At 42.9% G+C, this 23,775-nt stretch overlaps 2 protein-coding genes and 1 non-coding gene across 7 annotated transcripts in view; all 3 read left to right on the forward strand.

Annotated features, from left to right (window-relative positions):
* The first annotated feature begins 492 nt into the window (after positions 1–492).
* On the forward strand, positions 493–6,837 carry haus6 (HAUS augmin-like complex, subunit 6). The gene is made up of 16 exons (XM_020095508.2): positions 493–947; positions 1,034–1,129; positions 1,327–1,405; positions 1,510–1,642; positions 1,819–1,963; positions 2,801–2,863; positions 2,944–3,001; positions 3,289–3,462; positions 3,592–3,788; positions 4,171–4,300; positions 4,465–4,567; positions 4,642–4,705; positions 5,048–5,183; positions 5,299–5,397; positions 5,488–5,623; positions 5,722–6,837. The coding sequence occupies exons 1-16, from the start codon at positions 808–810 to the stop codon at positions 6,420–6,422; spliced, it is 2,454 nt and encodes an 817-aa protein (XP_019951067.2). The 5' UTR covers positions 493–807; the 3' UTR covers positions 6,423–6,837.
* Positions 4,767–4,897, forward strand: LOC138406713 (small Cajal body-specific RNA 8). The gene has a single exon (XR_011240047.1). It is a non-coding gene; the product is annotated as a small Cajal body-specific RNA 8 (non-coding RNA).
* Positions 6,838–8,563: 1,726 nt separating the features above from the next.
* Positions 8,564–23,775, forward strand: part of dennd4c (DENN/MADD domain containing 4C) — a 31,213-nt gene continuing 16,001 nt past the window's right edge. For 3 of the 5 annotated variants that reach the window (XM_020095504.2, XM_020095506.2, XM_020095507.2), the window contains exons 1-2: positions 8,564–8,856; positions 21,388–21,698. In XM_020095504.2, the coding sequence (XP_019951063.2) occupies positions 21,400–21,698 (299 nt within the window). In that variant the 5' untranslated portion in view covers positions 8,564–8,856; positions 21,388–21,399. Of the gene's footprint in view, positions 8,889–21,387; positions 21,699–23,775 lie in introns of all 5 variants that reach the window. The other 2 variants (XM_020095505.2, XM_069518849.1) reach the window with 1 other exon arrangement.

Consider the following 23,775-nt stretch of genomic DNA (forward strand, 5'->3'; position numbering starts at 1 on the left):
TAGCCATAAATGTTTTATATTAGTTTCCCACTACTACTACACATGTTAAACTCTGAAGGAACACCTCACTGAAATATATTATTTCAGGGCAAGAGAGTTCTAATTCTAACTTGGGAGAAGAAACTGTGGTGACACTGGTGGACAGAGAGATTATGGAGATGGCTGCCGAGATGGTAAAAATGTATTGACGCAGACTGTAAACTACTTATTTGAGTAAATAGCTTTATTATGTCAGATATTTTTTTAAACGTGGTAATTCTGTATTTTGGGATACTGTGGAAACACATAACATTATCCAACTCTTTTATATAGTCATGATGTATTAAATTATATTTTATATTACATTAATATTTAAAAACGTGTAGTTACAGGTAAAAGTGAACACATTTTTTATAAAAATGTATTAATCAAATAAATTAGAAAAATAAAGCACACATAGACTATAAACAAATATTTAAAAAATCACTCAGCGGAAGTACTTTCTATCAACTTCCGGGGGACTCCAGGAAAATAAATTGGCGGGTGTCGTTCGAATCGCTGCGTTTCCGGACAGTTGACTTAGTTTAACTAACTTTAATAAACGTGTAATTGAACGTCAACACAACTCTGCCGGCTCTTATAACACGTGTTGACTTTACAACGCTTCGTTAAATGTGCGCTGAAAAGCTCTGAGGCTAACTCCGCTCACAGCCAAACTTGTGTGGCTAGCGGCAAAGCTAGCCGGCTAGCTGTGCGTTATTAGCCATGTCGGCTCTCTGCTAAGTCACCACCGGACAATCACGTCGCTCCTTCCTCCATCTGTCAACAATGGCGAACCCGGTGTCGCTGCAGAGGAAGAACGGGAGACATCTGTGGTTCAATCTCCTCGGTCTCGGTTTCCAACCGGACGCTGCGACGTCGTCCATCGCCAAACCGAACATCAATGCTAAACACATCAACCTGGGGCCGTGAGTCCGCTTTTAGTATTGACAACAATAACAGGCGTGTGTTGTTTTCTGTTCGTGTTCTAACTGCGTGTTGTTATTTCCAACAGGAGCATGTTTGACAAACCAAACAAAGATGCTTCCTACATAGTAATCCATTTCCTGTTGGTCAAACTGAACCCCACACGATTTCTCGACACATACAGGTAAATATATGCATGATCATGTTTTCCCATTCCTATAGAAACGTGCAGGATTCACTGTTTATTACACACATACTCTTTGAATGTCTCTTTTCTTTTTATTCTACATCACTTGATTACTTGTTTTGTTTCTTGGTTCTGATATCATCTTGCATTTCCCAACTGTGATCAAACACGTTGATCTAATCTTTCTCTTGTAGGCATTGCTGGCCTGTTCTGAACCACAAGGCAGACGCTGAGTTCCGCAAAGTAACCTGCGCCTGGCTGCGAGAAATCATGGTGAGATCCTGAGGGTGTTTCACTATTGTGTTCATGTTTTTGGTGTGTTCAGAAAGATCGTCATTAAGATATCTAGACATTCATTTGTTTTTAACCTTGTGTAGGATGAAACTGCAAATGCAGGATCCAAAGTTGTGGCATCCTTGTTCCTTTCCCCTGGAGGCCCAAAGTTTATCGGCTTGATGCTTCAGTTGTCGAACCATGTCATGCTGCAGGAAATGAAGACTTTCACCACAGGTGGGTCTTCATTAAAGAACATTTCACCACCAGCAGGAAGTATTCCCGATCTGAACACAACCGTAAAGTTTAACAACAATTGCCAAGCTTCCTTTCACCTCAGCTAATTTTATTGTTACAAAGTTAGCATGCAAAGGACTTATGAGTCAGTGAATCTTGAATGTTGTCATCAGCAGAAGACAGCTGGGTCCCTGAGGCGGCAGCGATGCCCGCTTCCTCCCTGCACATGGCAGAGAAGAGACTCAACCTGACCAGTAAAAGGTTTTTGAAAACAGCAGTGGATCAAGATCATTTTCTCCAGGAGTATCAGCGACGAGCACAGTAAGTCTGTGCAGTCCAGCTGGACACAGCTAGTTGTTTATGTAGACATCACAGGAAGCAAGCTGTAGATCTACATCATGTATTACAATAACACATGTGGCAATTAATCCAGTTTCTCTGTCGTGATTGACAAAAACAAAATACACCACAATAAAGGTGAGGATCACTTTAAAATTTTACACAAAATAGCTGCACTAAAAATGTGATCATAGTTTCTCTTCATTTCACTGTTTAGCAACATTGTTACTTTTAAATAAATAGTGTCAAGCACTGTCGGAGTATTATAACAGTTTGCAGAGCCCTAATAAATTATAGTTGTCCATATAAGGTTAAACTGATTAAAAAGTCTATTATTACTCAATAGAGACATTTGTGACAGAATCGTTTCAAATGTGAATAGTAACATCAATTCTGTGACTTCATTACCTGTGTGGCCTCATACTTCTTTATATGGTCGTCTTGTTTTCACTGTTTCTATTGCTGCTTACTATTATTTTCTTGCGTGGTTTTCGGTATCTTTTATCTTTTTGTAAATATTTTCTACCATGTTGGCTAATTCACTTGAATTTTGTGCCATATTAAATGAGCTGCTCTTGATGTTGCATCTGATTGGCTGTTTGTTTCATGCCCCACCTGTTTGCACTGATTGGTAAAACCCACTGTGGAAGGTGTCTGCAATCAGTCTAATTAAAGCCATGTGCACAAAGCTACTTGATGTTGAAGAGAGTAGAGGTTTGCAAATGAAGCATGCGTTTGCTGTGGAGGGTTTGGTTTTCTTCGTGTCACATGAAAGTCTGATTCTACTTATTTATCCTGTTTTGTTGCTCTCTTCTAAAGGCTTCTGGTGAAGTCTATGAGGGATCTTAGAGAAGAGGGTGCCAAGTATGGAGACTTGCTCAAGTATGTATAATTTTTTTTTTGTCTGTTCTTCTGACTAATGCTGTTAGATGGATTGAACACTTTGCATTATCTACTTTTAGGCGTTACAGCAGCGATTCTGCACAAGAGGGAGCTTCTCTCGCTGAGAAGACCAACAAGGTATTCCCAGTAAACTACTCATTCATTAAATGGAGTACCCATTTCAGCAAGAGCTTTGTCCCTTCTGCAATTACAGCGCTAAGAACTGCCTCTGTGAATGTGACATGTTTGCACAGGAGGGTTATATTTTCTTACCTGTGGGTTGCCTGTGTTGAAATGTGTCTTTGTGTTTATTCAGGGGACAATAAAGTCTAAACTTGATTTGTAAAAGGTTATACTAAGACCTTTTTCTGTGTTGAGACCTTGATATTTTTTCAAATAACTCACAGAAACTTAATCACCCAAAGGTGCGCTCCTTGTGGTCAGACATTGATCGAATGCTGTCCACTACTAAAGAGGAGCAGAATGCAGTGGCGAGTGTTTTGAAGGGAGACGTTGATCAAAACATCCTGGATGGGACGGATCGAGAGCTCAAAATTCCCCGTTGTCTGTTGGAGAGAATCGAACGACTACCACATCAGGTGAGGGTGATGATTGAGGTCTGTGGCCACAGGGGGGATGCTTAGGAGCTATTTTCAGGCCAAGCATTCATGCACTGCAGCATGAATAAATCACTCGGAGTCTCAATGTCCTGTTTGTGTGCCTTCCAGTTGAGTTCAGGGAACGTCTATGAGGCCGGCCAGCTGAACCTCCTGTGTGTGTTGGAGCTGATGACCCACGCGCTGCAGATCCTCAAGGACGAGCGTTCTCAAGTCTCTCACGCCCCAAAGTTTCAGCTCAGTCCTCAGAACCTGCAGGAGAAGTGTCAGCAGATGGCCCATGTGCTGCAGGACCTCCACCTCATCAGGTATACCCTAACAGGATAATCTCCAGAACACCCCCTCGGTAGAACATGCAGGATGTAGAACTTGTTGTATAAAATCTGCTGCAGAAATCACTTGTTTTATGAACAAATCTCCCGAATCTCATCCTCAGTGGCGTCTTCTACGTGTTTGGCCCCTCTTTCATCCTGAGATAGTGTTTGGCTTGTTACCAACATGCCCATTTCCTCACTGGGAATTCTCCAAACATTTTCCTGCTGTGACATTTGACTCTGATATTTGGGTTCTCACATACAACCCCTCCAGATAATTTCAGGGAGATACCTGGACTCCAGTGCATGTCTGAAAGCGTCTATATTCTCACGTTTGAATATTTGATCGTATTAATGTCTTTATTTTCTTTCTCAGGCAGAACATTTCTAAGGAAGAAATCCCTGAGGTCAGGAGTACCATCAGAGACTTGGAGGCTGAGTGGGACAGGAAGTGGATGGACACTCTGAATGAAACGCCACTAGTCTCTTTTCTGAATGAAGATCCTGTGAGTGGTGACACTAATTAAAATCCTTGCGTTTCTTCAGGCAAAGGCTGAATTGTAATTATTTAAATGGGGACGGATCTCAGTTGGTGGAAATCTTGCACCTCACCACAATTCCATCTTTTCTGCTGAAGTTGCAAAGCTTGATTTCTTTATCTTTTTTCTAGGCTCTCGGTTTCCTCTCACCAATGGCGCCGTTGTCATTTAAGCCGATGACTGAGGCTAGTTACAGAAGTAGTGTCTTTTCCCAGTACCCTGCTAAACTTCTTGGTAAGCAGAACTCAGTTATAGTACATTTGATCTAAGTTTATATTGTTTGTAATTGTACTCGATACATTTTTCAGAGGAGAAGCCTGCCGAGAGTAAATCACATGAGGCCGCCACCCCAACTTATTCAAACCTGAAAAGGTAACGTCATCCATCTTGAGACATCTCTAGACAACTTTTAAGGGAAATGAATGTGGTGTATTGGGAGGCAGATACCTGGGCAGTCCTGAGCCGTGCTCTGTCCGTCACTAGTCCTCCCTATAACATACGTGCTCTCTGATGACCGAGGCGAATTGAGAGAAATCGCCACGGACAGATACGGAGCAGATACATTAATTTGTGACTTAACTTAAGCTGTATAGAAACGCAGCATAAAAATAAAATTGATGATATAACGCTGAGACATAGAGAAAACATAACGTATGATAGACATAGTTGTGTCACGTTTTGTATAACGTGTGTTTTTGGTCTCTTTTGAAACAGCTCTTACTCTGCATTAGCTGAGAGGACTGTTAGTCCCGTTGGCTCCACTGAAGCTTCATCACGAGCGAACACCTCTCTCGACTGGCTTTTTGACACATCCCCTCCTCTCAGCGCTCCAGCCGTATCACCACCTCAGGCGAGTTACATTTCCACTAACCTCTTTTTAAGTTGACTCCACCCATCCTTGATTTTGTTTGCACCATTTTTGTTTTCGGACTAAATATATAACAAGTTTGTGCTTGTGATTTTAGACCGGTGTGAGGAAGACGACTACAGTTCATGAGAGGGTGGCTCCCGTGAGGACGAAGACTCAGATATTGGACATGGAGTGTGATAACCTCGCTGATCAGGTACATCAATGACTCAACTGAATGTGATGAAATATAGAAGTTTAGAAATGACCGGGAGGTTTGATATAAGTGTGTTTGCATGTGTGTTAGTTTGCAGATGCTGTCACTACTGCAAGTCCTTCAGAAGTCAGAGTCAAAGGTCTGGACTTGGAGGGTCTCCTCACCACTCTTCAGGGAGATCCCTTCTCTACGAGAAAACAACTGCCACGCACCCCTGAAAGCTTGAGTAAGTCACAGGATGTTATTTCCATTTTTCTGTATGCATGTGGTGAAAAGTATTTTTCTTTTTTAAGGAACTCAAATGTTTTGCTCTTTTGTTTCAAGTCATGGACGTGAAAAGCTCATGGCGGAAGGCAGTGGAAGAGGACCGAGCAGAGAAGCTCCGACGCTCAGCTAAGTTCAATGACAGCGTCACGGAGCGGCTCGCTTCCTTCCAGGAGCCTCCCGATGTCTCGACGAGCTCCGACTCCCAGAGCCTCTCCTGCAGCACTAGCCCTCCTGTCGTGAGCCACAGCAGCCCCCCTGTCTGCCAGCAGGGGGCCTCATTCAAAACCACTCTGTTGTGGGACACCCTCGACAGCCTGAGCGGCACCGGCAGCAGCGCGGTGCAGTTCACCCTTGACCAAGAAACGCTTCCCGAAATGTCGAGCTGCGACAGTTTGCTGAGCCTGGACGATGACGGGGTCGACATGAAGGGCAAAGATGACGACAACTTCCTGGTCCCCTCCTTAAAGACCGACGCCAAGCTGTCGCCACAAACTACGACTCCTCGGGGTCAGACCCAGCAGGCGTGCGAGGGCGGCTCCTTTATCAAAAGTAGAACGAAGACACCGGAGTGTCTCCTCTCAGGAGACACGGTGTCTGGCGTGGACAGAGACTGGTTAACTGGACAGCCGGTGGAAGCCTCGGACAAGGTGTTCTCACTGGACCTGGACACACTGAAGACGCCCTCGCCTCCAAAGAAACAAGAGTTCAGCCTCCCCCAACTGATCACGTTCTCTCCCATAGATGACATGAAGTGTTAACAGTCATACAGACACACGCCTCAGCTTATTGTCTTAAACTGCCTGACTTGGCTTCTAATAGGAAACCTGAAATGTAAAACTACCACTAGTTGCCTGTGCTGGAGTTTATTGCTTTTAATTTAAAATAAGACAATGAACTGCCTTAATAAAACTGTAGAGATGTGTTAACTGTTTTGTTAACTTGAAGTAGATTCTAAGAGTTAGTTGCTAATCGATGCGCTCGTCATTAACATGTAGGAAAACAGTTCACCTTTCTTTTCGACCATGTAATGAGAAGAGATGAAGAGCAGTCGAGTTGATGTGTGAGAGACAAACCATGAATCTGTCTGAGAGCTGAGCTCACCTCACCTCCCCTTCCAAACATGTAAGAACCTGTGGTAGACCTCAGTTGTCATAAAAACTCAAACAGTGTTAAGTTTGTCTGGTCTGAGCTCCTTTTCAAAACACAGGCCTCCATAGAGAGGACCCCTGGATGTACATATGAAGTATTTAAATATGAAGCGTCTCTTCAGTTCTGATGAGACACACTAGTGAGAACACGAGCATTAAGCTGCTGAACTGACGGAGCCTGAGAAAAGATTGTAAACGGTGTCGATAACCGTCCAGGTTCATTTTTATGAAGTACTGAATTTCAAACCATGAATTTCTATGATCATAAAGTCACATGTTGGTTTTACTGAAGTGAAGTTTCTCTGATAAACAGCCAAGAGATTCCTACACGTTTAACATGACATGGCAGAGGAATGTTTGTGTGGAAACGCTGCCCTCTGCTGGTCAAATTCTGCTATTGAACCAATCCCACATCACAAACACATTCAATTCAAACGTCTGCTCAGTTATTCTGTCTGCTACGTCACAACAAAACTTGTTTAGAACACATTAACTTAGTTTCTTAACTGAAATAAAAACTGTTTAGATGAAGTCTCTCCTCCATGGATGTAATGATTGAGTGGAAATCCTGAAGCGTCTCTGCAGCTGGAGGAGGTGGGATGTTCTTGGCTTCCTGTTTGCATCAGCATCATGTTCATGTGCACTGAAGTCTAAGTAAAAAAGAAAACATGTTTCATGTCATCCATGGATCTTGAATGATCTCAAATGATGACAGGGCAGTGACGAGTGGAAACAAAGAGCAGCAAAGAACCACCTGTTGTTTTTAAATTGGTGTAACTGCTACATTGTGACAGCAGGGGGCGGCAGAGAGCCACCAAACACATGGAGCGAAAGAAAAATCAAGTGAGTCAAAGTGACAGTGAAAACAGAGAGAAGACCGGAAGTCATTTCATATACACAATAAAACATCTTAGTCATGTTAGTATTGAGATTAATGATGAATATAAAGATGAAAAAAACAACAGAAAGAAGGAAAGAAAACTTTTTTCCACAAACTACTTTGAAAGGACACGACGGAAGTCGGTGAATTCATGTGGCTCACTCCAGATAGCGCCCCCTGCCGGCAGCAGCTGTGTGAACAGCAGGGACAGACTCCTCTCTCCTCTCCTCCTCTCTTCTCTCCTTCTCTCCTCTCTCCTTCTCACCTTCTCCTCTCTCCTTCTCACCTTCTCCTCTCTCCTTCACTTCTCTCCTTCTCTTCTCTCCTTCACTTCTCTCCTCTCTCCTTCTCTTCTCTCCTCCTCTCCTTCACTTCTCTCCTTCTTTTCTCTCCTTCACTTCTCTCCTCTCTCCTTCTCCTTCACTTCTCTCCTTTACTTCTCTCCTTCTCTTCTCTTCTTCTCTTCTCTCCTTCTATTCTCCCCTCTCTCCTCCTCTCCTCTCTCCTTCTCTTCTCTCTTTCTCCTCTCTTCTCTCTTTCTCTTCTCTCCTTCACTTCTCTCCTCTCTCCTTCTCTTCTCTCCTTCTCTTCTCTCCTTCACTTCTCTCCTCTCCTCTCTCCTTCTCTTCTCTCTTTCTCTTCTCTCCTCTCTCCTTCTCTTCTCTCCTTCACTTCTCTCCTCTCCTCTCTCCTTCTCTTCTCTCCTTCTCTCCTCTCCTCTCTCCTGGTCTCCTCCTCTCCTCTCTCCTTCTCTTCTCTCCTTCTCTTCTCTCCTCTCCTCTCTCCTTCACTTCTCTCCTGTCTTCTCTCCTCTCTCCTCTCCTTCTCTCCTCCTCCTTCTCTCCTCTCTCCTCCTCTGGGCGGGTCCGTTTGGTTTCGGGAGGAAAAAGCTCCACACGGCTGTGAACTCTCAGACAGCAACATGGCGGCGGCCTCCAGCCCCAGCAGCGGATGAGAAGTGAGGCGGGGGAAGAAGCGGCCATCAAACTTTGTGAGGACTCTTCCGGAGCCGCTGCTCGTGTGCGGGTTTGATTTCCTGGACGCTGCTTCCTGCTTCGACCCGTTTCGCTCGAAGAGAAACACGGAATAAAACAAGCGGAGGGACACGAAGCCTGCAAGTTGCCTTCATGTCAACAGAGTCCGCGGCCGCAGTGTAAACAGCTGGTGAGTGAACTGCGGAGGAAGCGAGTGTGCAGGTGAAGTGTTTGTGTGACTTTACTGTTGTTCAGGTCTCCCGCTGAAATGTCTCCTTCTCCTCCTGCTTCTCCTCCTGCTTCTCCTCGCACTTCTCCTCCTGCTTCTCCTCGCACCGTGTGTTCTCCAGCCGAGGACAGACAGAGCCACGTATCACTGCACACGCTCGACACAGGAGGACATGTTGATGTTTGTGTTTATCGAGTTGTGGGTCAGATGCAACAGTTGGAACAAAACACCCCTGCTCCTCTTCCTCCTCCTCCTCCTTCTTCTCCTCCTCCTCCTCCTGCGAGCCCCCCTCACCCTGCAGGTGTCTGTCCTCTGTGGACGATGTGGCCACTGATCGTGTTCAGATACAAATGTTCACATCGATCGATGAGAGTCTGATCGATTTATTCAAGATTCAAACAACTTTATTGACATTTCACTCCGGTACAAAGGACCTGGAAGAGGCTCCGGTCACAACAAGATAGAAAGTGTAGAGAAGTAAACACGAAACACAACAATAATGGGAACCAATAACTGCATCGACATCAAAATGTTAAAATCGCTTACCCCATAATATTGGTAGCCCCCCCCCCCAAAAAAAAACAACAATCGCAATTAATATTCAGAGCAAGAAATAGCACATTATTATGTACTCAAGTTTTAAACTCGTCTTTAGAGGCAGATAATAATGTGTCAGCAAGTTATCTAATACATACATTTAACCTGTTGCTATATCGCTACTGATGAAAATAATATTGTGATGATTATTCATAAGGTTTTATTGCCCAGCCCTAGCTCTCTGTCACACTCAAGTAAAAGTGATAACATGTCTGTACCTGACTTCATGGGTTGAATGGATTCATTATGATAATGAGCTGTTGTCCTGAATTCCTCCTGGTGTCATTCAGTGTCGAATCGTCATACTTTGGATTGTTGATTATTGCCTAATGTCTCGGATCTTAATTTTTGGTGGTTACTTGTATCATTTTAAAGCTCTTTTACAGCTCTTATCTCAAAAGTATGCGATCCTCATTATAAAAAAAATAAGCCGTATGAGTGATTACAACTTTTAAAGTTGAATTGCAAATAAATTATATTCATATTGGTCAGATTTTCATGAAAGTTATAGTTTATAATGTCATCAAGACCTTCAGAAAGCTTGGTACTTGGTTTTTAAAGTTGTTGCTGAGATATAATTCGTTAAGTGGTCAGTGCGTGGTCAGGCACATGCCAAATACCAATGCACTACTCTGTTGATGGGCCATTGGATAGAGTGCTCAAAGAAATACAACATGGAATCATAATTTTTAATATGAAATAATACATTTATTGCAAAACTACGATGACATATTGAGGTTGTGATGAACTGTTAAGGAGCAGTGGCCATTCTTCATTTCTGCTCCTTCAGAGTCTTTGTTGCAGCGGTTTTGTTTTTGTTTTTGTGTGACCCCAACCCTAGGACATGTAGTTATTGTGTTGTTTTTTGCGGCCGTGTGTGTGTTGGGGTGAGAGCTAATGCCACAACATGCAATGCCAAGCTGCTCACATATCTGTGCTTCAGCACTTGACTGTTTGCCAGCCGACAGGAGTCCATAACCCCTAAGGGCAGCAGCGTTCTCCCGGCTGCAGCTTCCTATCATGATTCACAGAGTGCGTGTGACGTTCCCGTTGTGACAGCGTTGGCCCGAGTCCCAGCAGAGTCCAAAGATGCGACTTCCGCTTGCCATGCACTCATCTAAGTGGTTTACCACCTGTGGCCGCAGGTCAGGCTGTGAGAATAACCGAGGCCGGTGGGGCGGTAAAATCATTCAAGTTTTAGTTGCATCAGCACTGAGCTGCTGAAACACAGCAGAGAAAAAAAACTCCTCCTTGACCTTGGCTTGGCCTGACAGCCGCTGGAAAAAAGGGAGTGGAATGACTGTTGCCTCCTACTAACTGCTGCAGGCAGGAGGTAAAAAAAACAAAAAAAAACAGAAGTGGGTCATGTCTGCAGTCACTGTGGCTGTGTGTACATTGACCTCGCACTTTGTCACTGCTGCTGGTCGTCCACGCTCAGTCAGGTGACCAGGAGGAGGGAGCTGCCACAGGCTGGCGAAGGACTTTGTGGTTGCCTAGGCAAAAGTCAAGTAGGATTTTGACGAGTGTGAGAAAAGCTGAGAAAAGTGTGACTGTGTGAAATGTCGTCTGTAAAACATTAGTGCAAGACTTCAACTGCACACATATATATATATATGTGTGCAAGTAACAGACGACTGACGTTACAAGCTCCTATAAGCTTGCTGAGTCAGTGCCTACCTGAAACACCTCAGTGCATTTTGCTAATCTGTCTGTTTGCTTGTCTTAACACACATTAACTCCAGATAGACATCTCTAGCCAGAGAGCTACAGTGTGAATCATGTAATGCAGCCCGGAAAAAAAAATCTCTCCGGTAACCCATTTTCTTCCTCCGACCTTTGAACTTAGGTGTGATGTGCCCATAGTGTTTTCAGTCGTCGTCTTTCAGTGAGCCTGCGTCTCAGCTGGTTTAAGCCCAGCTTGTTAGCAGGGGCAATGAGTTTGCCCTCTCTGCCTTGTCCTCAGAGTGGAAAGAATGCTCTGTGTCTGCCGGGCTGTCACGCTCCAGGAGGGAGGCAGTCTTGTGACGTTGCTGCTGAGCCTGGCCTCTCTGCTCTAAGCCGCTAAACCTCGTCCATCTCCCAAGGATGGTTTGAACTGAGAGAAAGTCGCATTTTACGTGGAGGTAGAGTGTGTTGTCCACTAATCTGAAGGTCGGTGGTTAGATTCCCGTCTCATTCGGTCCACATTTTCAAGTGTTTGTGGGCAATAATATACTAAACTAGAACCTGACCATATCCAGCAATATATATAACATGTTGTTATCAAACCCTATGACTAAAGCTGCTTTCAGACACGCTCTGAAGTCCCCTGTGAAAGGCTGATGCATAGGTCGATTACAATGGCCTCAAGATAAATCGGTCAGGCTCTATTCTGAACCCCAAATTGCCCTTGGAGGTTAATGTGTGGGGGGGGGGGGGGGTGAAAGGCATGTAGTGCACAGTGAACATATGTGAAGTTAATTTAAATATTCACAGCAATGTCCTTGTCTAACCTTCTTCTCATGTTGTGGGAGACTGAACCTACCTGCCGCTGCTGTCGGCTTTTTGCAGGCAACAGTTGTTTTTGACACAGCTCAGCAAAGAAATTTGCTCACATCAACAGCAAATCAGCTGGGAGGAAAAATAAAGATCAACCAGAAAGAAAAATAAGCCTAGTGGAAAAAAAGTAGTAGTCTTCAGCTTCACTTATTTGGATTTGTGCCATTTCTCCCCTGATCCCGCTCGTAGTCACCAGCCGTCGTTCGATTCGATGTTATCTTGACAAAACATTAAACAAGGATCCAGTGCAGTAAGGAGTGCCTGTGGACTGGTAAAGATTTACAGAGAGAAAACACTGGAGGGGAACAGACAGTTTGCCTCGTGTGAGAGTTTAGTTGATGTCTGTTATGGTAATGAAATAGTCAGTTAGCTGACGAAAGACGATTTTGATAATTAGGTGTAAAGTGCAAATAAAGAAGCTTTGTAAAATAATGTTTCAGTTGGTGACAAATGGAAACATAAGTTAATGGATATTTATTATTGTTAATAAATGAAATTGATGTCATCATTCAGTTCAAGTATACTCTTGTGCTTATGTTTTTTTTATGTGAGTCAGATGGCAGAAATGTTTCGCTCAATTAGAGCTTAAGAAAAGTCATACACAACCAACAGTCTATGACCAAAGGGGGGGAAATAAATTGGATAACCCATAGAAAAAACAACCATCTGTTGATTATCTGTCAAGTCTGTTATCGGTGTGATCTGGCAGTCAGACTCTGAGAGCCGTGTTGACAGCCATCACCAGCCCCTCTGTGAAATTGGATTTTGTGTCTGTATATAAAAAACAGCTGGCAGGGTTAAACAAACACGACTGAGGAAAAGAGTTTCACCGTTGGTCTTTTTGCTTTGTTGAGACGGTGCAGAGCGAGGGACCCGCTGTGATGTGATAATGCCAGGGTATTGCACAGGCTTATCTGGAGCTACACGGCCAGATAGACCATGAGCGCTCCACCTCTCACTCTAAAGCAAATATTGAACAATACGTTTCTTGCACTTGAGTTTTTTTTTTCTTCAGAGTAAATGTCAAAGTCCGTATTTTTTTATTTTTTTTATTTTCTGCATTGTAAACTGAAGGCTGATGGCTCATTCAGCCAAGTAAGGCTGGGAGTCTCCATCGCGACAAGCTGTTAGGATTAATTAGCAGAGTGAGGTATTTACACACCACAGTCACAGCCAACTCTGTGTGCACACACACACTGCAGCCTGCAGCTTGCGCCATATAAGTTCAATCAGACAAACACGCCAACGACTTTAATTTGAGTTTATCCCTCCTCAGAAAGCCACGCTCCACCTCAGGGAGAAAACACACGAGGGGTTTTTTTTTTTCCCCTGTGGCCGTCGAGGGTTTGTCACCTCATTGGCACCTTGTTCTCAAGTCTGGCCTCCACCACAGACGACACGTTGTGTTGACAGGTTGCAGGGAGGGCCACTTGTGCTCTTCAGATCCTCCAGAGCTACAGAGTGGCACTTACGGCAGTCGGTGGAGCTGCGAAGGCTGACTGGCATTGTGTTTTAGAGCCTGCCACTGAAGCTCAATGGGGAATCTCACAGTCAAATGGAAGTCACCTTTTCCTTTTTAAGATAGCGGCTTTCTACTGCTTTTTTGTGTCATAGTGCATTTCTGAACTTTCGAATGATTATAAGTGCACTTTAGTAGCACTGTAGTATGAAGATGAATTTTAGCACACAGGCAGAAGCTCATATACATGTCCACTTGTCACAGGAAGGGGATTGATCTGAATAATCAGCCTGTCCTCATTTGCTGCTGAAATACCCATATGAGAAACAGCAGGAAATGATCAGCGAGAGAGTAGATGTGTTGATGTCGTTTCTAACATAGAACGAACAGGAAACTGGGATATTCCAAATATCTCAGGATGAGATACATGGAGAAAGATGTCAATGTGGATAGACGACAAAGATGCAAGAGCTTTTGCCGACGTCGGTGTCAATTTGCTGTAAAGGAAAACACGGTGCTTTCTCCATCAAAATATATACGTCATGTTTTACCTCCTGCATGCTGTAGCCAGGTGCCAGCCCCTTGCCTGCATGTTACATAAATTGGACAGTTTCCTGCTGCGTTCCTCTTATGTGAAAGGTAAACTGGGGCAAACCGGAGTTCATGTCTGATGGTACAGTACCCAGCAGAGACGTGTGTCATGCTCAGCTGCTGTGTCAGACAAGCTGCAAGTGGGTCTGCCTGACAGGGCTCCTGCAGAACTAAGTGAGACAAACACAGCACTGTCTGTCACCCAGCATTACACACACTAACACACACACTTGTGCATGCGCGCGCACGCAGGCCAGCTCTTTCTCCCCTGGGGAACGAGCCTCCAGTCTCTTTTGTGTGAAAGGGATGAGATCATTGTGGGGCAGACCATGGGGGATGGAGTAAGGGGTTTACACTCACTATAGTTAAATAGAGAAATCTCTGTTTCTGTGTGTGTCTCAGTCTCTCTAGCTTTTCTCAGCTTTGCCTAAATTGAATCTGGCATGATGGATATTCAGCAGCTTGCCAGTGAAATGCCATTAACACCAGAAAAGTGCTAAAAATGAAAAAACATCAGATTTGGCACACAAGATCGTGAAGAGTTAGACCACCCCAGTTTCACTGGTAGCTTAAGAGTTTTCTTCTACCCTCGGGGTGCTTGTGCTGCACAGCCAACCTCTGGCACGTTTGCAAGCAAGTTGAGACCAGTGACGAGGAGCAAGACTTTCCAGTGCAGGAAAACCAGAGGCCTTGACGAATGGTCTAGTCAGGATTTCAGGAGGAAAAGTGATCACACATTTCATTTGGCTCACTGGTCGTGACCTGTATTTCAACACAAAACACAAACTAACACATAACATACCTTTAATGGCACATACTTGCAAATGATTAGTGATAATCATGTTACATTTGCCTCTCTACAACATATATTACTCTGTATAGTTACTGATTTCAAAAAAGAATGGGGCTACTCATTACCTCTTTTGTATTGCATTATTCCTGTGTTGTCTCTTTAACTGACAGCAGACTAGCTTGAAAGTTCAGATAATATCACAAAATGTATTTGTACATCTGCCGTGCTGAAATTGCATCGTTAAAGATGACATTGTCGCTTCTCATTCAAACATCTGTTTCAGTTTAGAAAACGTATCACTCAATTAACCGAATATGTTTTTTTTTTTTTTCAAAAGACATCATCTGGCATTAGTTGCTTGTGTGTTGGAGATCAGTGAGCTCTAGATTAGGCAGTGAGATCCTGATTCGAATGAATGAATGAATGGTGGTTGGTCTAACTTTGCATGGTTGGACACTAATGGGAAATACTTTGTGTTAAAAAGTGGCCTGGATGATAGTAAATTATTTTAGTAAGCTACAATATTGGTGTTTAAGAAGCTGGATCTGTCACAATTGTGTGATATTTTTTGCAGCACTCACTGAGTAAATGTCACAGTATAATTAAAATATTTAACATTTGATCTTGTTCTAGTAATAAATAATCACTTATTACAGTCTGTGCTGTCTGTACTGGAACTCAAGGCCTTAGCTTTTTGAATTCAGACGATGTAAAGTATTTTTCTGTCATGCCTCGCAGTGACCTTACTCCCTGAGTCTGCAGCTCAGACAAAGAGGCCTGACACTCGATCGCCGGGGCTCAGGAGTAACAGAGGAACAGGTTCTCACATGGGAAGGGAGGGGCAGAGTACAACCTTTAGAATCAGGGGCTCAGGTTACGCACTGGAAATTGAAGGGACTAGTTTGTCTGCCAGTTTGACTCTGTTGTTTTTACTGCCTTAAGGGTGAAAAAGTTTTCCTTGATGTGATTATTGTCCATCCTGCTAATAATAATAATAATAATACATTTTATAGGCGCATTTCAGAGCACTGAAGGTCACCTTACACAGCAGATAGACAACACAACAATATAAGAATCAAAACATCAATCAATTAAATAAAATGAAATGAACAGTGACTAAAAAGAAGATAATCAATCTGAAAAAGCCTGTTTAAAAAGATGAGCTTTTACATGTGACTTAAAAATGGAGAGAGAGTCAGTGTCGTCGGCCCTGCTGTAAAGCGTTACGAGATACTGTAATGTTCGCTTGTATTTACAATAGTTTTAAAGCTTTTACTCTAATACCCTGTCAGCACCATCTCCGTTTATGGCCACCACCATGTTTTGTTGGTTTGACAGACATAATAGTGGACAATAAAACAGACCATGTCTGTCGTTTTATTTACTCTACGTTTACAATTGAGCTTCATTTGGACGCCCTTCGAGTCAGACTATAGAGAACATGTCAGCAATACTAAATGTACCCTTCGAAAGAGTTCAATTTCCTCAGCCAGAATAACACATGTCACGGCTCAGGGTTGTGCTACCTGGAATTGTTTGGGTTGGGTTGCCATGGCAGCATCAATGTTTGCCTATCATGGGCTGTCACAGCGAGATATTAGTGTCGTTTCGGGATGTGCGGTGGAGTCGGAGGGGGCTGCCCCACGGGGGCTCCAGCATTGAGAGCATTGCCGCCACAAACGTCACTGGGTTGTGTTCAGCCTCGTGTGGAAACACAAAGACTCATTTCAGTGTCAGCGATGTTAATTTCGACTCGGTTACAGTCCAGAATATTGACGATATCTGCACTTTCAACAAATCCTACATCTAACAGCAACAAATAATGTGTTGTGTTGCTGCTGTAGCTCCAGTTTTCTTAGAACACAAAATGAATTTCAGAACAGCCTGCCATCATAAGTACTGTAATACTATAGATGAGTGAGCTCACTTACACCTTCATCTGATACAGTTTGTGGTCGGGTTTTTTTGCATTGAAGCAGGTGTCTGTGGTTGTGTATGTGAGGAGCTACAGTATGTGTTATAGTTTTAAGATGGAGTGCAGACTCTCACAATGTTTTGATCTTTTTTTTTTTGTGAGTTTCATTGGCTTGGTCAACATTCATAGGGCAGTATTCAAAGTCCAGTCAGTACCTAATAAATCTGCTGATTACTCAGAATAGTATTTGCTTTTCTTTTCTTTCTACGAACATTGCTTTGTTCCTTGCTGTGACGTTTTGTGGTGATCTGCGGCCCTTGCTGTCAGGAAGCTGTGTGACTCACCGACTTGATGTTTTTTTACACCAGTATCACCATTTTAGAGCAGATGAAAAGAAGAGGCCGCTTTCACGACGGAGATTCAAATGTGCATAGTATGGAGCAGAATGGATATTTTTCAATGCAGATTAAGGAAATACCCCAAATTACGAAGGCAGAGGAAAAGGCCCATGGGGTTGACGGTGCTTCACTGAATCCAGGAAGCCTTGAGGGGCTTTTGAAGATGAAAACCTAATCACAGAGAAGAAAATATTTCTTAAGGCCCTTTGCAACGTAGAGAGAGGGGATGTATAAGGTTCCAGATCTTGTTAGTCAGTTTTGGCTTGACAAAGGTGACCTGTTGAGGACAAGGCTTATAATACATATCCTTGCTCTCCCTACGAGTGCCTGAATCAAGAAGAATTCCTTTTATTTTCCTCACCATGAATATTTTTTTTTCTGGGAGGCACTTCACTTACATGACCTGCTAATACAAAAGAATCTTGCTTAGAATTAAGGAAGAGTTGGTGATCTAATGTTTCCTACAGCTGCATTATATGCAGTTACATTTCACTTCAGGTGTAGCAGCTTTAAAACTGCTGGATAGCTTGCATTCAAGCTCTATTGTTGCACAACAACTTACTAAGAAAGCTACAGAAATAAGAAAACTAAACAGTTGTCCCATACAAAGCAATACATTCAAAATGTCTATATTCTTTTGTCTTGCATCGACTTGAAATTATTGGCTTTGGGCAGTCTTTGCCTTTGTGACAAATATAAACTGGCCTGATTCCCTCAAGGCTTTTAAAGCGGCTCTAATAAATGTTTTTATGTAACCATTTGATCAAATGTTTATGTTTAATGTCACAGATTTTCTTATCAGATCTACAGTGCTTTATAGCAGCTCTGTTATTTTGGTTTTCCAGTCGGCCAGCTAACAGTGTTGGTTCAGCCTCACTGTTCTCAAAGGCAGGACAAAGATCTGAAAAACCCACTGTACGCAACGTGCAGACTCCGAGCAAGAGAACGAGATAAAGAAAAAGTTAGCTTCTAGCAACTAAAGGGTCAGATATTTCCTGCAGGAGCTGGTGGAGACAAAAAACAGAGCTAAAAGAGTAAATATTCGACTTAATCATCAAGTAGCCAGTATGTGAAAGCTATTTTATTGTTCCTCAACTTAAATGGAGATTTAACAAATCATTTCAGTGTTGTTGATGTCGTTCAATATACTACAAACACACTTGCTTATATGCCACTGGTTCAGCTCAAGTGTGTTACTTTAACATTTATATCAGGAAATTAAATCCACAGTATTCCTTTCTGAAAATAAAATACCAAAGGAAGTGTTGGAAACAGGTGGAATGCAGGCAACTGCCCGATTGTGTTCCACTGCCTGACGTACAGCCCCATCATGTGTACACAACTGGACATGGAGACAATAGAGGTCAGCAGTTTAGTTCAATAGAGAGGGCAGATTGCAGGTCCTTAGTGGAACATTCATATTAGATGTTGGGCCCCCCCTCCAGAAGTCATACTTACACACTGATATGAACTGGGATTGAAGTAGAATTACAAATTCAGTTTATATTCACTTAACAACCCCAGTTAAAATGACATTAAGACCCAGAAAGAGAACTGTGATTTATAGTTTATTGATTTTCAAAGGGTCTACCTCATTCATACTCTTGTGAACTTGTGTAATAAACTTGTTTGCTCTGTTTTGTGAGATTTGTTCTGGCTATAAACTGACATTATTTCACCCACACACACACACAGGAAGACCATCCAGTCCCTGGTTAAACCACCAGAGTACATTTACTGGCCAGTCTTTTGTGAGAACCCATCTACCAGTGAAGTGTATTATAAAGTGAATGTAGCATGGGGAAAAAAATCAAGGATTTTCTTTTTGAAAAGGTTTTGTGATGTAACCATAGACATGGCCCGATCAATCTCTTCAGTGCAATAAGTCTCAACATGGCTCTGTGTGTCTGCATTGCTGTTGTGCATCATCACAAAAATGAGCTGGATCCAGTCTAAAGCAGCGTGGCTTTTAGATGAGGCTACATTGTGTTGTCAAAAACCACATCTGGAATCATTTTGTGCAAATTTTATTTACGAGAACAAATAAAACATTTCATTTCATTGAAATTCCTCAGAATGATTAAGTGTTCCTCTCTAGGACAAAAATAAAGAATAAATAAAATCAAGCAAATGAATAGGGATGGCCTCTAAATGCAAATACTTGCTACACCCACTTTGAGCATAATATTTATTTTACCTGTGAGATGTAGTCTACCCCCAGCTGAGCTTTTCTCCCCGAGTTTACTTCAACTGACTCTCTTGACAGATTTGGAAAATTAAGGTTATTAAGACTCTGATTGTATATGACGTCAAACTGTATTGTTTTTGCTGCCCTGAGGCTTGTCCTCACATAGTTACACTATTTGCTCTTTGATCTGAGTGTTTTCCTGACATACTTTTAAAATGGCAATGAGAAACGGGGCCACATTCTGGGCAAATGTCCAGCTACAGTTCTTCAGAGCTACCTGGACTGGAAGGTCGGCCGTACACTTGAAACAAATACATTTTGGCATTTTAACAATTTGCAAAAAAAAAGCCAAGTTCGGGACAAAAAGAGGGGACTGCGTGTATCATTCAGATGAGGTGCAATATCCTGGTTGAAATAATGAAACTGAAAATGTTTCACACACAGCATGCAATTGTTGTTCCAGAATCATTGATAACAATCAACAGCTAAAAGTCTAGAGAAGTGTGTCGGCCGACTACTGGCTGAACAATTTTTCTCCCGGGCAGGTCACTCCTTGCACAGTGTGCATCACAGTGATGTGATATAATTTGTGTTTGCATGGTTAAAACTAAAGGGTGCGTACCTCCGCAAAAGCCCAACAGTTCACTTATGAACCCACTTTTAAATTCCCTAGATCTGGATCTGCATCAAATTGCACATGCTCGTAAATATCACCCACAGAAACATGCCAGAATTTTTTTTTTCATATTCGTACGTTAATTTTCTCTGAGAAATCAATGAAAATGTTCAAAAACACCCCATCTCGCAGATTCCTGGATCCCCACCAAAATGAATTTCGGACACATACTGCATCCTTCCACCAACTTTCGTGTTAATCCATCCAGTAGAGGAAAGCATAACCCCCTTGGTGGAGTCCAGAATAGAAATGAAAGAACTACAATGGCTGATATTAGTGTGCGTCATGAAATCCAGGGCTGTCTGTTCTTGCTGTGGCCTATAAAGAGTCTTCTTTTCTTTCTTTTTTTTCCTCCTCTGCCACAGCTGACTGACTCACTGGAAAAACTGAACCTTCTGTGTAGGTCTGAACCATAGACTGGTATGAACAGCTCTGTAATGTAGACATATCTGCTTTGAGTTGAAGTTTCTCTCTCTTCTTGAACAGCCATGCACGCTGTGGTATTTTGGGCCAGGCTTGATAAGACAAGTGCTTTTCTTTGGCAACAGGAGCAGTGTTTCTTTGCACCTTAAAATATAGAATATAAATGACGAGATTTATTGTGCCTCTTTTATTACACACTAAAAGATTCTGTGAGCATGCACTGGAAATAGAACATTTATGGTGATTAAAATAGGAAATCAACTTCCAAAACCTTTTGCCTCAGACCATTTCAATAGAAAATGACTGTAGCTCATCTTTTATTAATAATTTCCATTAGTCTTACTTTGTGGCCCTATTTCAAGTGTTCAAAGACTTTGGTGATCTGCTCTGATTTATGTTGTCTGTGACATTTCCGAGCATTCCTCCGGGCTCAGCGCTTCTCCCTTGGCTCTCCTCAGGCACCAGAGCTTTAACTCTCCCAACATGTTTGGAGCAGTGCGCTGATATACAATGACAAGAGGGTTTGTGAACGTCAACAGATCCAGTCCCTTCATTACCCCTTGTGTTTTCCCGCAGTTTGTTTGCTAAGTTGTGGTGCAGCAGCCTTAAAGGATCCTTTTATTGCCTGAGCCACAGTATTATTTAGCATTCTGTGTAGACTCCCATGTGGAGCCCATCCCACTATCCCGAAGTGAGATGTAAGAGTATTGCTTTCACTAACATGCTGTGTATAGCCTGTAGGGAGTGTTAAGTAATACACTGTGCTCTGTGAGATGTTTTAACCAGAGCACAGAGTTGCTTAATGTCTTCTACAAACGTGGTGCGAGAGGTCTCATTGTGTAACTGAACAAATTTACTCTAGGCTGTATAAATATCATTCTAAATTAATCGTATCTCTCTTCTCTCACTTCCAGGTACACCCAGCCATGATCGAGGACAAGGGTCACCGTGTGACCGACTACTTTGTGGTCGCTGGGCTGACAGACAAGTCCAAGCCATTAGAGCAGGACCTGTCGGAGGCCAAATCTAGTGGGCCCAAAGCTCCCATCACGGACCTGGCCGTCATCAACAGGTCGGCAGGAGAGGCAGTGCCCGAGGGCTTCACGTGCATCGACAGCACCTACAGCGGCCAGCCGGCCAACCTGAACCATGGCAGTCTTAAGAGCCCCGAGCTGTTCTTGTGCTACAGGAGGGGTCGGGGCAAGCCTCCCCTCATCGACATCGGGTGAGTCAGCAGTTTTGTTTGTAATCAGGAATGTTGCAGCAGCAAAATGAGTCATTATCAGTCGCTGAAAACGTGGACCTGCCACATGCTAGCACGTCGACACAATTTTACCCTGATGAAGGACCTTATTGCTAGCCATAGTTCTGAAGGGATCACATTCCCTTCAGGTTTGATGGTGCATGACAAAACATTCTTTTAGTGATAGAAGGAAGTAGGTGTGTTGATGGCTTTATTCACTCGCCCTTGTTTCATCATGGAGTCATCCCTCTGCCACACCTCCTGGCTACTGTCCATTCATGGGAATGTTTCTGCTTCCCTCTATTGTCTTATAATGAAGAACTCCATTATAATCTCTCTAATCCAGTAGAGTTACCTAAAGGTGACATGACATTTCATCATCAGGGGTTTAAAACTTGTCTGCAGTGCAGCATTATGACACTCATTAATCTTTATTCAGAAACATGATGCAACAGTTTTTTCAGTTCCCCCCCCCCACACACACACACACGCACACACACACACGCACACACACACACACACACAAACACGCACACAAACACACACACACACACACACACACACACACACACACACACACACACACACACACACACACACACCTTAGTCTTTGTCAAAGCCTTTTTGTGTCTCCAGCTAACAAACTGGAGTTTCCAGTTCATAACTGTGCTCTCCCCCCACCCACACACACACACACACACACACACACACACACACACACACACACACATACACACACACATACACACACATACACACACACACACACACACACTATGTAAACTCAAGTTTGTGAAAGATTACAAAATGTTGGCGTTTTATAAACATCAACCCTTCTGACTCCCTTCTGCTGTCTTCTGCACTGAATAACGTGCTTTTCATGTGAATTCCCTCTTCAAAATGCAGCTTTAAACTGCAGAACTACATGAAACACTGTTTGTGCACAGAGTACGAACAGAAGATCATATGTCAAGTGATGTTTTCCTTGAAAAGATTGTGCAATCCTGACATGTGAGCTAGAGAAAATACTACATTCAAGAATTCAGAGTCCTTTTGAAGCTAATATGTGTTTTCTTTAGCTGAAACAAGAAATCAGTTGGTCATGCACCTTAATAAGGCAGAAAAATGTATTTCACCAGCTTTTTTACAGCTGCAGACAGAGAGTAAGAGGCTCCTTATGTGAAATTCATAAATGTGTGTTTGATTATTATCAGTGATGTAAGGATGGGTGTGTCATTTATTAAAAGATGACATTCTAACATGCTTGACAGCATTTGTTCAATTGCTTATGGCCATGTTTGGTTGAACTATGAGAGGAAGAGGTCAGTAAATATTTTTGGCCGTGCTGAGACACCCATGTCTTCGTTACCCCATCAGCTGACAAACCCTTAAATCTGCGACTTGTCTCATTCCACTTAATAATAAATGGAAAAACTAGCAACCTGTAAATCATTCATTATTCCTTCTGCCATCTCCGCTGTCAGTGAAACTTGCATTCCCAGCCCCAGGACTGTGCAGCGCCACGACTCACTGTGCCCATTAGGACTCTGTTTTTGTCGCCTAAATGAGAATTTGCTGCCAACTGTCCTCCTGGCCTCTTTAGGTTTGTCCTGTGCCCCTTTCAGAGTAAATGGAGTGTTGCAGGACTATTCTATCTGTAGTGGCTGCCCTGGACCCTGTACAAGATTCAAAATGTGTTTTGTTTTGTTCAAAGAGATGAACAATCAAAGGTTTTGGCCTCCGATATGGCATTGTTCAGATGGAAAAAGAGGACGTGGAGGTTTTTTCATAGAAGCCGTGCAATTGTGCAAAGAAGTCCAACACAGTTACACACTGATTTTTTTCTTTCTTTTATTTGTGTGGAGTTCCATAGCAGGAGTGCAGACATTTAGGCATTAATCCATATTAATACATACATATGTTATAAGTGGGATTTCAACATATTGATGTGCAAGTTTCCTACGTCTGGAACTGGTCTGAGTCAGCTGGGAAATATGCCTGAATTACATCATCCAATGAAGACTCACCAAATCCTCAAAGGGAAACCAGAGCTTTGAAG

Source organism: Paralichthys olivaceus, chromosome 22 (genome assembly GCF_024713975.1).
Source record: "Paralichthys olivaceus isolate ysfri-2021 chromosome 22, ASM2471397v2, whole genome shotgun sequence".
Classification (NCBI taxonomy): domain Eukaryota; kingdom Metazoa; phylum Chordata; class Actinopteri; order Pleuronectiformes; family Paralichthyidae; genus Paralichthys; species Paralichthys olivaceus.

Excerpts from the sequence above, each read along its gene's own strand:
- haus6 (XM_020095508.2), top strand. The coding sequence starts at position 808 with ATGGCGAACCCGGTGTCGCTGCAGAGGAAGAACGGGAGACATCTGTGG. Across the intron at positions 1,643-1,818 it reads AATGAAGACTTTCACCACAG|AAGACAGCTGGGTCCCTGAG; the intron begins GTGGGTCTTCAT and ends TGTCATCAGCAG. Across the intron at positions 5,184-5,298 it reads CAGCCGTATCACCACCTCAG|ACCGGTGTGAGGAAGACGAC; the intron begins GCGAGTTACATT and ends TTGTGATTTTAG.